The sequence below is a fragment of the Ailuropoda melanoleuca genome, chromosome 7 (genome assembly GCF_002007445.2).
Source record: "Ailuropoda melanoleuca isolate Jingjing chromosome 7, ASM200744v2, whole genome shotgun sequence".
Classification (NCBI taxonomy): Eukaryota; Metazoa; Chordata; class Mammalia; order Carnivora; family Ursidae; genus Ailuropoda; species Ailuropoda melanoleuca.
The window spans coordinates 11,946,657-11,962,657 of record NC_048224.1 but is presented as its reverse complement, the minus strand read 5'-3'; the positions used below and the strand labels follow the sequence as shown (position 1 = coordinate 11,962,657).

Genomic DNA, 16,001 nt, shown 5'->3' with positions numbered 1-16,001 from the left:
ATATATATATTATTTATTTATTTTTTTGGGGTGGGGGAGGTAGAGTGAGCGAGAGAGTCCCAAGCGGACTCCACACTGAGTGCGCAGCCCGACACAGGGTTTCATCCCACGACCCTGAGATCAGACCTGAGCAGAAGCCAAGAGTTGGGCTCCCAACTGACTGTGCCATCCAGGTGCCCTATCTTTCCTTATACCTTTACCACTAGATCAAATAGTAAATGAGGGAAAATGTCTATCATAAAGATATTGCTACTAACAAGAAAAAAAATGATATCTTGGTCTGTTTGGACTGCTGTAATAAATGACCTTAGACTGAGTGGTTTACACAACAAACATTTCTTTCACACGGTTCTGGAGGCTGGAAGTTTGAGATCAGGGTGTCAGCCTGGTTGGGTTTTGGGGAAGGCCCTTCCAGGTTGAAAAGAGTCCACTTCCCTTTGTATCCTCAAATGGTGGAAAGAGCAGAGAGTAAGCAAGCTCTCTTGGGACTCTTTTAAGGGTATTAATCTTATTCAGGAGGGTTCCACCCTTACAACCTCATCTAATCCTAATGACCTTCCAAAGGCCCCACCTTCTAATACCATCACATTGAGGAGTAGGGTTTCAACATAGGAACTGGGGGGAGGGAGGCACAAACATTCAGTTCATAACAAATAATAAATTAGAATTTTGGCATTTTGCAATCCCCAGGAAATTAACAGATCTAGGCATTTAGCATCAATGCCTGTCAGTGGCATAAATAGAGATATGTACAGCCTGATGAAACAACATATGCCAACCATCATCTAGACTTGCTGAAGGGATCATACCTGAATCTCATCAATCCTCTGGATCCATTTGAAGGAAATACAGAGGACAGAGACAGAAGAACACGTGGAACCGTGGAACCGCAGCAAAGATGCAATTAGTAAAACCCACACTAAGGGATATTATTTAGGTCAAACAGCCCCACTTCCTCAACAGAATAGTTGTACAAAGAAAAGGAGTAGGGGAGGATAGAGGAAAGCCTGTATATTAAATGATATTATTTAAAAAAAAAAAACAAATCTGGGAAAGACTGAAAAAATAAAACAACCCAAAGAAGAGACAAGGCAAGTATAAAAAGGGTAAGACTGAACTATAGTGTCTAGAGAACCATGCTTAGTTGGTGAGACTACAAGACAAAGCAAAGAAGTGATTGATTACTATAAAAGTGAGAATGGTGGTTCTTTTTTTGGGAAATGAGGGGTTTCTGGGATGGCTGGAAAAGTTTGATTTCTTGTCTTTGGTGGTAGCTATAAGGGCATTCACCTAGAATAATACATTAAGCTATTTTTAAAATGTAAATTGGATTGCTGGCATATAAATCTTGGGTGGAGTGGCACATGAATTTGCCATTTTCTGAACCTTATTCTCTGGCCTTCCCATTCTTTTTTATGCTACTTGATACTCATCGAATAAAGCCCCCTCAGAGGAGTTTTGCTGCTTGCAACTAAAGAACATTAGTTGATATAAGTGGCCTTAGCAAGTTACTATTAGTGGTGAGGTGGGTATAGAAAACTTTTGGAAGAAATTTCTTTTAAGATTTTATTTATTTATTTGAGAGAGAGAGAGACAGCACAAGCAGGGGAAGCAGCAGGGAGAGGGAGAAGCAGGCTCCTCACTGAGCAGGGAGTCCCCTGCGGGGCTCCATCCCAGAACCCTGGGATCATGACCCGAGCCAAAGGCAGATGCTTAAGTGACTGAGGCCCCCAGGTGTCCCGGGAGAAATTTTTCTGTAATAAGAAATGGAGTAGTAGCTAGAAGGCATTGGGTCAAAGGAATTTTCTTTTTTAAGCAATGGAAGATAGCATAGCATGTTTGTATATTTATGGGAAGATTGGTGATGCAGGGGAGAAAAAGGGACAAATGCTGGAGCAAACTCTTTGAGTAGGAGAAAAGGAATATGACCCATCGAATAAGTCAAAGGACTAATCTTAGGGAGGCACACCTTGATTGACCCAGATAATAAGAGAGAAGGAAGACTATATGGGCAAAGATATAAGCAGTTTGGTAAATTGTTGATGGGTCTTTTTTGGAAGCATGTATTAACTAGGACAAAAGACATTGAGAAGAGGGGAAAGAAGTATTGGAGTAAGGGAAGAGAAGATGGATAATTGTATGGAGAGTGAGATTTGGGAAAAACAGGGAGGAGAGGGCAAGCCTAAGAGGCCATTTGAGTTGTCATGAATTTTAAGCGACAACAGGCATCATAAATTGAGTTTAAGTTGCAGGTGTGGGGTAGGCAGAAAACTGGATTTAGTAGGGATTTGGCAAAGATAAATCTGGCAAAGAGAGAAAGGGGCCAGAGAGCTGAGAAGAGGTAGAGGAACCGAGAGGCCAGAGCACTGAAAGGTCACCTATGGATATGGAAATCACCAAAAATTATCCCAAGAGGAATGCTGGAGAAACAATTAAGTCTAACCCTTCTGCAAATGAGGTCCAACACCCAATCTTAATACATTACCTCCAGAAGCAAGAGTTGTGGGTGAAAGCATAAAATTCAAAGGAGCTGGTTTTAGGGAGGCGATTGTTGCCAGAGGAGGCAATGAGAAATAAGTAGGATACCCACCCCATTTCCAGACCCTGTTGTATATAGGGTGTGAGAGAGAAAACAGTCGTCAGTGGCGAGGGCTGCAGGGGAAACTGCTTAGAGGAGAGCCAGATTTTTTACGGCATGAAGAGGAAAGGAACAGTCAGCATTTGAGGGCATGCAAGATTTTACTAATAGACTCGGCGCTTAGTGGTTAGATGTCGTTACATCTCAGAGCTAGTGAGAGAGGTTAGGATGGAACCCAGTGCAATGCTTTTTCTACTGCAGGGAGCCACAGTCCTAAAGCTACATTTTTTATCTGATGAAATCGACCTATAGGAACAAAAGGAACCACAGACGCAAAACAGCAGAAGGCGCGAAGCCACGGGGCTACGGCAAGATGATGCTTGAAGTTACGCAAGCGCAAAAGAGTTCGCTGGCAACACAATGCACTATGGGTTTTGTAGTTTTTCGGCAGGGCCTGACTGGAAGAGATGGAGAACAGGGTGCATTGCATGGCGGGAGATATAGTCGGCCGTGGAAGTCCCTCCTCCACCGGAAGCTAGGTAGCGCCGGTGCTTATCGCTTTTCCGGAAGCGCGGGAGTCTTGGTTTTTGCAGGCTTGGCTTAGGCAGCTGTACGGTAGTACCGTTAAAGGCTTCGTTTCCCTGAGACTTTACGGCCATTTGAGGCGACATGGCTCCGGGCGAGAGAGGAACAGGCGGTGGCAGTGGAGGGGCCGCTGCTACCTCAGGCTGCCCGTAGGGAGGGAGCCTGAAGGTCCTCTCCGTCGTTTGGGCCTGTGCTTACTTCTTTTGCAGTGATACTGCCTACAGCGAAGATGAGCTCAGTCTGGGTCACCTCTTTCGAGAAGAAGCATCTCTGGATGTATCTGCAGGCGCTCGGTTTCGAGCCAGGCCCGGCCACCGTTGCCTGCGGAAAGATCGTGTCGCACACGCACCTCGGAGTGTAAGGAACCGGGGTTGACGGGTGGGGGAATCCGAGGCGCTGGTGTGACCCACCCTTTCGCGGACCTCGCAGGGTGTTGAATCAAGCAGTCCAACGGTTACTGTGTGCCAGCACTGGCTACAAAGCCCTTGAGCCTTGTGGCGCCTGCCTGGTGGCAGAAACTGTATCAATCACGGAACCGGGCGGGAAACGCTTTGTAGGGGAGTCGTGTCTGCAGTTGGGGCAAGACTAGTGGGACAGCTTAATACTGCTTTAGTGGTGATGCTGGGTGGTCTGTGAAGTCCAGGGAGGGATGGCGAGTTGGTCGTGGAAGGATGTGAGAACAGTATGTTCAACCGCTTTAGGACTCGAGGAGCCTTTCAAAGTGGTTGTTCTCTAGTTTATAATTTTTACTTTATGAATTAGCCAACTGAGCCATTCCGTAGTTAAGAAAAGATAGTAGTAAAGGGTATTAAGATGGAAAGTAAAAATCCTTTCCCTACTTTGTCACTAATATAATAGTTATGATCATAAGTCTAGATACTTTGTATGCATTTCTGTGTCTAAACTTATCAACTTAGGGAGTGTTATCTTTCCCACTATAGCCCAAGAGAAATTTGAGATACATAGGCTATTTCCCGTTCTCAATCTTTTTTTTAATTTATTTTTTTAAAAGATTTTATTTATTAATTTGACAGAGACAGCCAGCGAGAGAGGGAACACAAGCAGGGGGAGTGGGAGAGGAAGTAGCAGGCTCACAGCAGAGGAGCCCTATGTGGGGCTCGATCCCAGAACGCTGGGATCACGCCCTGAGCCAAAGGCAGACGCTTCACGACTGCGCCACCCAGGCGCCCCCGTTCTCAATCTTTTGACTTTTCGGATTGTTATTTCAGTTCTTGTAGTGGCAGTGTTTTAATAATGTGCTTAGATGTCTATTTCTTGATGTATCAGTGTCAAAGAATCTCTTGATTTCCCACTATGTAATTTCACAATGAAAGTAACTGTTAAAATAACTCATTAGCTCACCCACACTTTCCTGCCCTCCCCTGCCTTCTTGACTTTTTTCAAATGTATGCTGTTTTACTGTCAAAGGTCAGAGCCGTAATTTTTTTTTGTTTGTTTTTTGTTAGAGCCGTAATTAAGTTTTACCAGTTAACTATTTTTTTAGAAGTTACTGTTATTTACATGTAGAAGTGCTTTGTCTAGGAGCCTGTTCTAAAAATTGACAACCAGTGGATAGCATTTATAAGGTTATAATTATGTATTAATAAATAGTCCAGTTATTTCACATGATTTAATTGCCCATTTTCTCTGTACTGGCAGAGAAGCTTGAAGCTTCTCCAGGCTTCCACTAAGAATGCTTACTATTGCCACTGCCTCCTTCTCTCCAGTGTTCAGCAACTTGAGTTTTCTCTCCAACTGCAGTCTGTTTTCTATCTTTGAAAATTAGTTAAAATCTGTTAAGTGCTGGGCTCCCTCCTCCCCAGCACTGTCATAAATTATCCCTCAGAGTCGTTTCGGTGGGTTGTTAGAAGGGATCTATCATTTTGAAACAGGTGTCCTCTTTAAAATGCTTTAGGCATGAATATACTGTCAAATTTACTTAAAATTTTTTTATAGATTTTTTAATTCACTTATGTATGATATGGGTATACAGTGGTGAACTGAATAGAAACAAACTTTCCTCTTGAAGAATTTCAGTCTAGCAGATGAACAAACCTTCAACAAAGATCTTATTAAAAATTATAATAAGTGTCAAAGCGAAGACAACAGGATACTATGTGAAAAAATATCAGGTTTGAGAGATGATAAGAAGGAAGGAACTTCCCATGTGTTTGTTGAGGAATAGAAACATTTCAAGGACAAGAGTTGTCTGACATATGGATAAGCATGGGAACTTTAATCTTAACTCTTTTTTTTCAACTCGAGGACAAAGCTTTATCTGTTCAAAGGAGTACTCCCCTGTATTTGTTGTGCCTTCCAGTGCGTCACTGCTCGTTTTGTAATTGCCTAACTCATAAGCCAGTTTCTTTTTAGAGTCTGAAAATAAGGACTCACCTAGTTGAGATAGCCTACAGATAATTGTTGAAAATGTACCAAACATGGAACTATCTCAGATCGCTGTTCTAAGTGTTAAAAATATTTTATATAGAGAGAATATCCTTAGATATATTCTATTATTTTCTTTTTTTCCCCCAAGATTTTATTTATTTATTCAACAGAGATAGAGACAGCCAGCGAGAGAGGGAACACAAGGAGGGGGAGTGGGAGAGGAAGAAGCAGGCTCATAGCGGAGGAGCCTGATGTGGGGCTCGATCCCATAACGCCGGGATCACGCCCTGAGCTGAAGGCAGACGCTTAACCGCTGTGCCACCCAGGCACCCCTATTCTATTATTTTCTAATGAGCCCCCCTTTTTGATAATGTCCTTAGTTTCTTCTGAGACCTTTCCTTTATAGTTATTTGGTTCTTTTGTTTTTAGCTTTTTTTTTTAAAAAGATTTTCTTTCTTTTTTTCTTCTTTTTAAAGATTTTATTTATTTATTTGACAGAGAGAGACAGCCAGCGAGAGAGGGAACACAAGCAGGGGGGAGTAGGAGAGGAAGAAGCAGGCTCCTAGCGGAGCAGGGAGCCCGATGTGGGGCTCGATCTCAGGATTCTGGGATCACGCCCCAAGCTGAAGGCAGATGTTTAACAACTGAGCCACCCAGGCTCCCCTTAAGATTTTATTTCTTAATTTGACAGAGAGGGAGACAGAGAGAGAGGGAACACAAGCAGGGAGAATGAGACAGGGAGCCCAACATGGGGCTGTATCCCAGGACCCAGGGATCATGCCATGAGCTGAAGGCAGACACTCAACTGAGCCACCCAGGTGCCCCTTGGTTTTACCTTCTTTTGATACTCCAGTGGTGAACTATTCTTTTGCACCCATGCAGATGACCTTTTTACACTAGAGTGATGGGGGAAGGCACTTATAATTTTTTATCTGATAACTTTGACAGGTTATTTCGTTTCCTTCTTGAGTGTAAACTTTAACTTCTTTTGGAATATGTGCTCCATATTTATCCCCTTTTCATTTATCCAGAGAACTTAAATTGCTTTTTTTTTTTTCCCCTACTACTCATACTTCACTGCCAAGACTTTGAAAAATGGTGGCTATACCTCTGTGCCAAGTTGTTTTACCTTGGGAATTGCCAAAGTGTCGCTTAAAATCCTGCAGGTGCGCCGTGCAGCAGAACATGATACCTGAGGTGTTTCCTTGTCATCAGCAGGTTGTTGCTATAGATGAAGTTCGGAGAGCTCCCCTCTTCCTGGCTCTCGCACTCCCTGAAGCCTGAATTTTCTGTGTCTTACTGGACACCAGCGTTCTGGACAGGGGCGTGAGGAGTGGACATCCATCTTAGAGCAGTGGCTGATGACTCTGGCCCAGTGGCTGCCATACTGCCCTTATGTTAACTCTGGATTCCTTAATAGCCGTGTGGCATTTCTTATAAGGTTTAGTTTGTTGTTGTTATTTTTTAATATAATTATGTTTTTTCTAGGCTTGTCTTGATTAGTTAGGAAGATCAGGACAATCAAAACTTTAAAAGACTTGCTAGAACTACATTATTTAAGGGTGGTCCTGGGGTTAAAATGTAATGGTAAAGACCCTGGACTCTGGAGTCAGATGACGTATTTCATATCACTGCTCTTTCACTTCCCAATTATATGATTTTGGATAGTTTTGGCAATTTATCTAACCTCTCCAAATTTAAAAATTTCTCATCTGTATAATGAGAATAATTAAACTACAATCTGATGTCATTAGAATCAATCCAAGGATAAAGCAGCTAGCGCAGTATTTAACTTCATGATTGTGGTGAAGATTAGATGAGTTACTGCCTGTAAAAGGCTTAAAATAATACCTGGGAAATGATAAACTATTGGTAGCTATTTTTATTGTTATTCGATAAATGTTGGTTTGTATCTCTTCAGCATATCATAGGCCACGGTTTTCTCTCTACTACCTAATTAGGTTTTCATTTTCTTTTTGTGGATTATTCTCATTGCGATAAGGGAAGTTCTACCAGTTTTCTATTCGATCAGTATTATCAGAATCAGAAAATAAAAGCGTATTGGTTTTCTTAATGATTTATAAAAATGTACATGAATAAAAAATTAATTTGCTTTGACCTCTTGAAGAGAATGAAAAATATGAATTTGTGTTAAACTCTTACACAGTTTTTGATGCTGTTTAGTTTTATTAACCATTTTCCTTTTTTTTTTTCTGCTTCTATTTCTTTTTAAACTACTAGGAACATGTTTGACAAGTTGAACCGTGATGCCTTTCAAATCGTTTCTTATTTTTTGTTCCAAACACTGGACCAGTCTCTCACCAAAGAAGTTTTCAAGTGAGTCAAGTTATTTTATTTTCTTTTTATAAGTAGTCATTCTCAAATTTGAAAAGGGAGTATGCTCTGATATAAGCCAGAATTTCAACTTTGGCCTTTCACAAATATGAGTGGATGTCACAAAAGTCAGGTTTGAGTCCTGCAAATTTAGTGCTTAACCTTTGTAAATCAGAGTGATTTTTCTTTGGTACTTATCTTAAAATCATATATTTTAAAATCATTGATTATTTCATAGATAAGTCTTTTGTTTTATAAAATTAGTTCCTAACATTCTTCTTAGTCACAATTACTAGGCAAAACAGTTAATTAGTACCAATCTATCTATATAGTTTTGCCTTACTTTTTTATTTATTTTTTATTTTTTTTGCTGATTATCCTCTGCCTTACTCCTTTTCCTGTAGGCAGTGTTACTTGTTTTGTCTATTTTTACCTTTTAGGTCTCTAAATCCGTATTATTTTTGTCAGTGGTATATAAAAGTGTCAAGTGCTGTAGGTGAAAATCATTCCTATTAAGTTTAGTCTAATGTTAGATACTGTTGAATATTAAAATAGTTTAAGAAGGAGGTAAAAACATGAATACCACTGAACTTTGGTTCCAAGTTATGCATGTGATTTGGGCTTCTACTACCAGAAAAAGTGTTAAAATTTATTTTAATATTTATATTGTGCTATTATCCTCTTAAGTAGAAAAGCACAGGGTCTGCTTGAGGAATCTTTCCTTCTCCCTCTGCCCTTCCCCCCACTCGTGCTTTCTGTCTCTAAAAATTAAAAAAAAAAAAAAAGCAACAAGTAAATACATTGATTAGGCATTGTTATTTTTGGTAATTTATTCTTAATATTTTGTGTCCAGTTAAAGCTATGAGTGACCAGAAGAACATGTATATTTAAAACATCTTTTTTGTAAATCTCTATCATTAAGCTATAGGACTTACTCTTTCCAAATAAAAATAGATTTTCTAATTTTTTTCCCTTTTTCTGATTATAAACAAAATACAGATCATATTAAGTAATTCAGGAAATACAGAAACATGTAAAGAAGGAACTAAACATCATTCCTCAAATCACCAACCAGAAAATATCGCTGTTGACATTCCAGTCTTTTAGTCCTTTTTTCCGATGCAAAGAAGGAAGTAAACATCATTCCTCAAATCACCAACCAGAAAATATCGCTGTTGACATTCCAGTCTTTTAGTCCTTTTTTCCGATGCATACTTAAGTTTTTATATGACTATAGAATGTATTTTGTGACATAGAAATATTACAAAATGGGGGCCTAAACAAATAACTATGCTTCAGAATAAAAATTTATCAGGGGAAAGCAATAGGTAAATTTTAAGTCTATTATTTTTGACTAAAACAGAGGCAAAACTTTTTAATAATTTTATATATTGTTTATCCACAAAACAGTAGCATACACTGACTATGATATGGGTTATCTCTAGGAGTCCAAAGCTCTCATATTATTCTTTCTGTGCTCTTCCTGTGCAACCATTTATGTTTTTCTCTCTCTCTCTGTCTCTTTTTTTTTCCTCTCGAGCTTAACATACTAATTTATTTATACCATCTTTTTGCGTTAGTCCAGTGAATCCATTGAGAGTGTTGTCTTCTTTAGCTGATTTGTAGTAATTTTAATGGTTATTCATTCCTTCATTTAACGTATGTATACACAGATGATTTGTGGTAAACTGAACTCAATTTTACAGTAATTTATAAAGAAAAAGACCCAATTTCTCACAGGTTAGTGTCCTTCTTTAGTTGAAATCTACAAATATTAGCCTTGGTTCATTTAGCATTAATGTTTCTAGTATAGGACAGAAGCTTAATGTTTAAAATTTTGCTGAGTTCTTTTTGTTCATAATTCTAATGCTTTTATCTGTTTTTAAGGCTTTGTTGGCCTCCATTTGACCAAAAGAGTGACACTGAATTCCGGAAACATTGCTATGAATGGTTAAAAAAGATTTCTGTAAGTATTCTCTTTCTGGGAGATGTAAACTTAAAGAAGTTAAAAACTACATTAAATTTCATTTTTGGCTTTATTGAAGTATAAGCGTACATCAATTTTTTGGAGGTGAAATTTTTTTAATGCTTTTATGCTAACAGTATAATAGTAAGGAAATATTTGTTACAGTAATATTTTTGATGGTTGTTGGTTAGGATTCTGCATATTTCTAGGAAACCAGCTTTGCTGCCTATGATGCATTGGAAATAGGTTTCTGAGTTCCTGGGAGTTTATGTCATAGTTTTTGTTTAAAGGAAACTTTTTTGATGATAGATTACTTTAGTGTGTGACCCCATACAGTATCAATAATTGTGGCTTTGTATTATAATTATTTTTTGTGACCAAGTCCACCAAGAATTTAGAAAGATTCAAATATTCAACTTCTGGTTCAAATGGAATAATTCTACATAATAGGAATTATGGCTATTATTATTATTATTATTATTTTTAAAAGATTTATTATTTATTTGAGAGAGAGCACTTGTGAGGCATGGGGTGAGGGGAGCAGAGGGAGAGGGAGAAAGATATTCTAAGCAGACTTTGTGCTGAGTGCAGAGCCAGAAGCGGGGCTTGATCTCATGACCCTGAGATGGTGACCTCAGCCGAAACCAAGAGACGCCTAACCAACTGTGCAACTGGGGCACCCCGGAATTATGGTTATTACTGATAAGGTTATTATTGATTAGGTCTTCAAATTATCTTATTTTTTCCATAGGTGGAATGTGGAGGGAGCTTTCCTCAAGTTGTTGGTTCACTATTTCTTTCTCCTGGTGGTCCTAAGTTTATTCATCTGATGTATCATTTTGCAAGATTTGTTGCAATAAAATATATAAAAACCCATTCTAAAAGTAAGTTAAATTTTTAGTAGGAATTTGTTTTGAGTTTTAAATTTTTAATTGTTTTTCATAATTTGGAAGTTACAAAGAGATTTTAGTAAAGCAAGATAAGATAAAAACATTAATTTACCTCACAGGGTAATAGTAAATATTCTACTGGAACTGTAGTTTGAAAGCCTCTAATGAATGTAAGTAACTATTCAGATAATTTTATTATGTTTTAGTACAGGGGTTGGGAAACATTTTCTATATCAGGCCAGATAGTAAATATTTTAGGCTTTGTGGACTATACAGGATCTCTTTCACATATACCTCTCTGTGGGTTTAAAAAAATCAAAACAAAAACAACCCTTTGAAATCATGGAAAGCATTCCTGACTTGCTGACCTCACAAAACTAGCAAGAGGGCTAAGTTAAATTAGAAGCAACCAGTGTAATCAAGTAATCAAGAATATATATATATGTATATATATATATATATACATATATATATATTCTTTTTTTTAAACCCTAAATGGGTTTTGAATCTTGTATTTTTCACAGAACAGTATATATCGGAGATAATCTCCTATCAGTTCATAGAGCTTCTTTATTCTCTGTCTTTAGAACTGCATATTTGAATGGATATACCAGAATACGTTTTTTTAACCAGTCTTCTGTTGACCAACATTTGGCTTCTCCCCACCTTCCCCCCGCCAAATACAATGTTACAGTGACAAGCTTTAGATATATATGATTTTGTGTGTTCAAGTATATATACATATACATATATGTGTACACATATATACATTATATGTATATATATACACACACACAGACATATACACACATGCACACACACCATATACATATATACATATATATGGTGTGTGTGTGTGTATGTAATTCCAAGACTGTTTGCTTGGTCAAAGGCATTGTGCATTGTAATTTGCTAGTTATTATCAGAGTATTTTCTGTAGAGATTGGACAGTTTATACCTCTATCACTAGTGTATGGAGAGTTTCTGTTTTCCCAAAGGCTCAAATGCCATTGTGTGTGGTCAGACATTTTTATCTTTTAGTCTGGTAGGTTAAAGTGGAATCTCAGGGTGGTTTTAATTTGTATTTCTCTTATTTAGTTAGATTGAAAATTGTTTCATATGTTTAAGACCAACTTGTATTCTTTTTGTACTTGATTTTCATAATTGTTGTCCATTTTTCTCCTGTTATTGCCTTTTTTCATATGTAGGAGCTCTTATTTATTACTATCCTTTCTCTGTGATGTGATATGTAAACTTTTTTTCCAGTTTATATTTTATGCATGACTTTTAAAGACTTATACATGTGATCTTGCTGTATAAGTATTTGCATATTTAAAATTTAATGCAGTGTAAGCATTGTTACCAGCTTTTCCTTTCATAGGTGGTCTACTCCAATTACAGGCAGCCCTAAGTATTTTATATGAAATATGTATGTTTGGATTTAACAAGAGTTTGTTGTGCATAAGGCTTCTAAGCACGGGTTGTCCTATTTCCTATTTCTGATTTAAAGCAATTCTGATCAACATGTTTAGTGTCTAGATGACTTCTACATTCAGTGAACTTATCCCCAGTTAAATATTTAGAATTTGTGGTTTCTTTGGGGGTAACCCTAGGATCTGGATTAGTAATGTTAGGTGCAGTGGAGTGGTCCCTGTTTTCTGAATATCCATCTTTATTGTATAGAGCCATCTTAAAGTAGGATTTATTACAGCTAAAAATGTGGACTGTGAAATGTTTGGATGGATTGTTCTCATGGTCTGCTTTGATCATTAGCCAAGAATTATTTGAGAAATGGAGACTGATTTTATTTGGTTATCCTGTTGGTCTTACTAGATAGAAAAATAAACTCATGGCAGCAAAGGAGGTGTTGTGATCTCACCTCATCTCTTTTAATTCATTTTCTTCCTTTGTTGTAAAAAGATCCTGTTAAGAAGTTGCCCATGTATAACAATGTATTTGTTCATGGATATATCAAGCTGTGATAATAAGAATTATTTGAGGCCGATAGACTCAAAGTTTTTAATGATGTAAAACAACTCAACCTTAGACACCCTTTTTTAGTTGTGTACTTAAAAATAGGTTTCTTTGCTTTTGTTAAAATTAGTTGTGTCTGTTTATGTAGCATACCAATTTTTAAGGAGCTGTTAGTTGTATGAGTTATTAATCTCTTAAAATTAATAAATTAAAAATTTCTGATATATGATATTTGATATTTTCTATGATCTTGTTTTCCATGTAGAGTCTTCTATACGTTTTACAGAGACATTTAATGTAAAGCCACAAGATATGCACAAATGCATTGCCAGATGCCATGTAGCACGTAATAGATTTTTACACGTTTTGCAAAGAGAAGACTGCATTACCCAAAAGTATCAAGAAAATGCACAGTAAGTAATACATTGACGGTTAGAAAATGAAAATTCCAGGGCACCTGAGTGGCATAGTTGGTTAGGCATCTGACTCTTGGTTTTGGCTTCGGTCATGATGTCAGGGTTGTGAGACCTAGCCTCGCTCAGGGCTCTGCACTGGGTGTGGAGTCTGCTTAAGATACTTTCTCTCCCTCTCCTTCTGCCCCTCCCTCGAGGCTGCTTTTGCCCCTAATCTCCCCCACCCCCGGCACAGAAAATGAAAATTCCTTTCTTTCTTTTTTTTTTTAAAGATTTTATTTATTTATTCGACAGAGAGAGAGACAGCCAGCGAGAGAGGGAACACNTCTTTTGCCCCTAATCCCCCCCACCCCCGGCACAGAAAATGAAAATTCCTTTCTTTCTTTTTTTTTTTTAAAGATTTTATTTATTTATTCGACAGAGAGAGAGACAGCCAGCGAGAGAGGGAACACAAGCAGGGGGAGTGGGACAGGAAGAAGCAGGCTCATAGCGGAGGAGCCTGATGTGGGGCTCGATCCCACAACGCCAGGATCACACCCTGAGCCGAAGGCAGACGCTTAACCGCTGTGCCACCCAGGCGCCCCGAAAATTCCTTTCTTCTTGAACAAATATCATCAGTGTACCTTCAGTGGCCATAATCCATGCCTACCTCAAAACCCCTTCATGTCCTCTTTTCATTTTAAAGCCAGATAACTTCTGAATAAGATATTTTAAAACTGTGCATTTGTACATGAAGCTTTAGAGCAAAGGAAAATATTACCTTAGTTTAAAAATTCAGTATCTTAGGTGTTTTTCTTTTTTTAACATGGATATACATTTTTAAGCTGTAATTATTGTGCTCGTTCTATTTTGTATATTTTTTTCTCTTCATATTCTGTAAATTTTTCCATATTGCCATAGTATATTGCTTCTATTAAAATTTCTAAAAATTATTTTTATTATTTTTAAAATTTTCTAAAGTATATTGCTTTTTTTTTTTTTTTTAAAGATTTTATTTTTATTTATTTGACAGAGAGAGAGACAGCCAGCGAGAGAGGGAACANCTGTAAATTTTTCCATATTGCCATAGTATATTGCATCTATTAAAATTTCTAAAAATTATTTTTATTATTTTTAAAATTTTCTAAAGTATATTGCTTTTAATATCTACTTAATAGTCTGTTGAGTATCCATTAAGTAGGTATTCCATCAAGTAGGTATTCCATAGTTTCTTTAACCATCTCATCTAACGTTATATTTAAGTTCCTCTTGTCAGCAATTTTTTTCATTTTATAAAATTTATTAAGAAGTAGGCACAAAACAATCAGACAGCCTGTTCTAAGTATGATGAATTTCATACCCGAAGGAAGATACATTGCATTTGTGGCTACAGGATTAGTCAGTCTTCTAGTCAGATGAGACAATGGAGTCTTCCTTTGTGGGAGGAGGAAGCACACCAGACCAAATGGTCTATGTCTAGTGAATGCCTCTGTCCAGTGGTACTTTTCTATGATAATGGAAATGCTGTATAACTGCATTATCTGACATAGCAGCCAGTAGTCACACATTGCTACTGAACATTTTAAATATATCTGGTATGACTAAGGAACTGAATTTTTTATTAATTTAAATTTAAATGTAAATAGCTGTATGTGGTTGGCATTGTCAGCAAATTTTTATTTGAGTTACTTCTGTGTGCCAGATATTGTTTAGGCACCGTTTTACAGCATTATACAAGACAGGCAAGGTTCCTACTCTCAAGAAATAGAATGTGTCTAATTTTTTATGATTAGAAACAACCACAGTAAGACAACTTTTTAAATATTGTGTCATCTATTGTGAAAACTAGAAAACCCTTTGAAATCACCTTAAAATTACAATGTCGCCTGTCGTGGGTAACATTTAAATTTATCCCCTAAGTATGTGTGACAGGGATAAGAAAGCAGAGTAGTCTTACTTCCAGCATTTTTCTTTGAAGACAGAGTGTATATGAGCCAAGAAGTCCTGTTCCACCTCAATAGCAGCCTGTATGTTAGATCACTCCTATAATCCTGAAGGAAGTCTAGACTCCTTTAGCTGGCTGCTGGGTGTATTTGGAAGAGAGGTCTTAAGCAAAGATAAGAAATGGGGGAAAATGTTCAAGTGGTGTACACCAGTTAGTTGTAATGAAATTATAGTTGTCATTTATATGTTTTCTTACAGGTTGTCAGTTAAACAGGTACGAAATTTGAGATCAGAATGTATGGAACTGCAAAACCAAATAAAAAAGTAAGTGACCTTTAGATCAGAGCTGAAAGTTGCCTTAGTGCAGCTCCTGCATTTTACCAGTAAGAAAACGAATCCCATAGGATCAGAACATAATTCTGATTCCTACTCCAGTTTTTCTAATACATTTATTGCTTTCGGGGTGCCTGGGTGGCTCAATCGGTTAAGCGTCTGCCTTTGGCTCAGGTCATGATCTCGGGGTCCTGGGATTGAGTCCCGCGTTGGGCTCCCTGCTCAGCGGGGAGCCTGCTTCTCCTTCTTCCTCTGCCGCTTCCCCTGCTTGTGCTCTCTTGCTCTCTCTCTCTCAAATAAATAAATAAAATCTATTAAAAAAAATTTATTGCTTTGAGCTAGAATTTTATTTTTGCTTTTCATTGGAATGGTTGGTGGGTTTATAGATCAGTTTGCTCTTTTGGTGGTAAATTACCATGAGATTTTTAAAAAATGACTAATGAGATCATTTATTTTTTAACTAGAATGGAACCCTATGATGACCAAAGTAATCTGCAAGAGAAAATCCAGAAGGTGAGGTAACTTTTTAAGGGAGAAATTTAATCTTTCTTTCTTTTGTGATGTGCAGTGTTGACTTTCTAAATTGGTCTCTTATGTTCTCTGTTTTTATCATTTCT

General features: G+C 37.6%; 1 protein-coding gene across 1 annotated transcript in view; it reads left to right on the top strand.

The window, feature by feature from the left end:
• The first annotated feature begins 3,116 nt into the window (after positions 1-3,116).
• Positions 3,117-16,001, top strand: part of HAUS6 (HAUS augmin like complex subunit 6) — a 39,217-nt gene continuing 26,332 nt past the window's right edge. Inside the window, exons 1-7 of the mRNA XM_034665552.1 lie at positions 3,117-3,520; positions 7,793-7,888; positions 9,773-9,851; positions 10,603-10,735; positions 12,981-13,128; positions 15,310-15,375; positions 15,849-15,897. Of these exons, the coding sequence (XP_034521443.1) occupies positions 3,393-3,520; positions 7,793-7,888; positions 9,773-9,851; positions 10,603-10,735; positions 12,981-13,128; positions 15,310-15,375; positions 15,849-15,897 (699 nt within the window). The 5' untranslated portion in view covers positions 3,117-3,392. The remainder of the gene's footprint in view (positions 3,521-7,792; positions 7,889-9,772; positions 9,852-10,602; positions 10,736-12,980; positions 13,129-15,309; positions 15,376-15,848; positions 15,898-16,001) is intronic.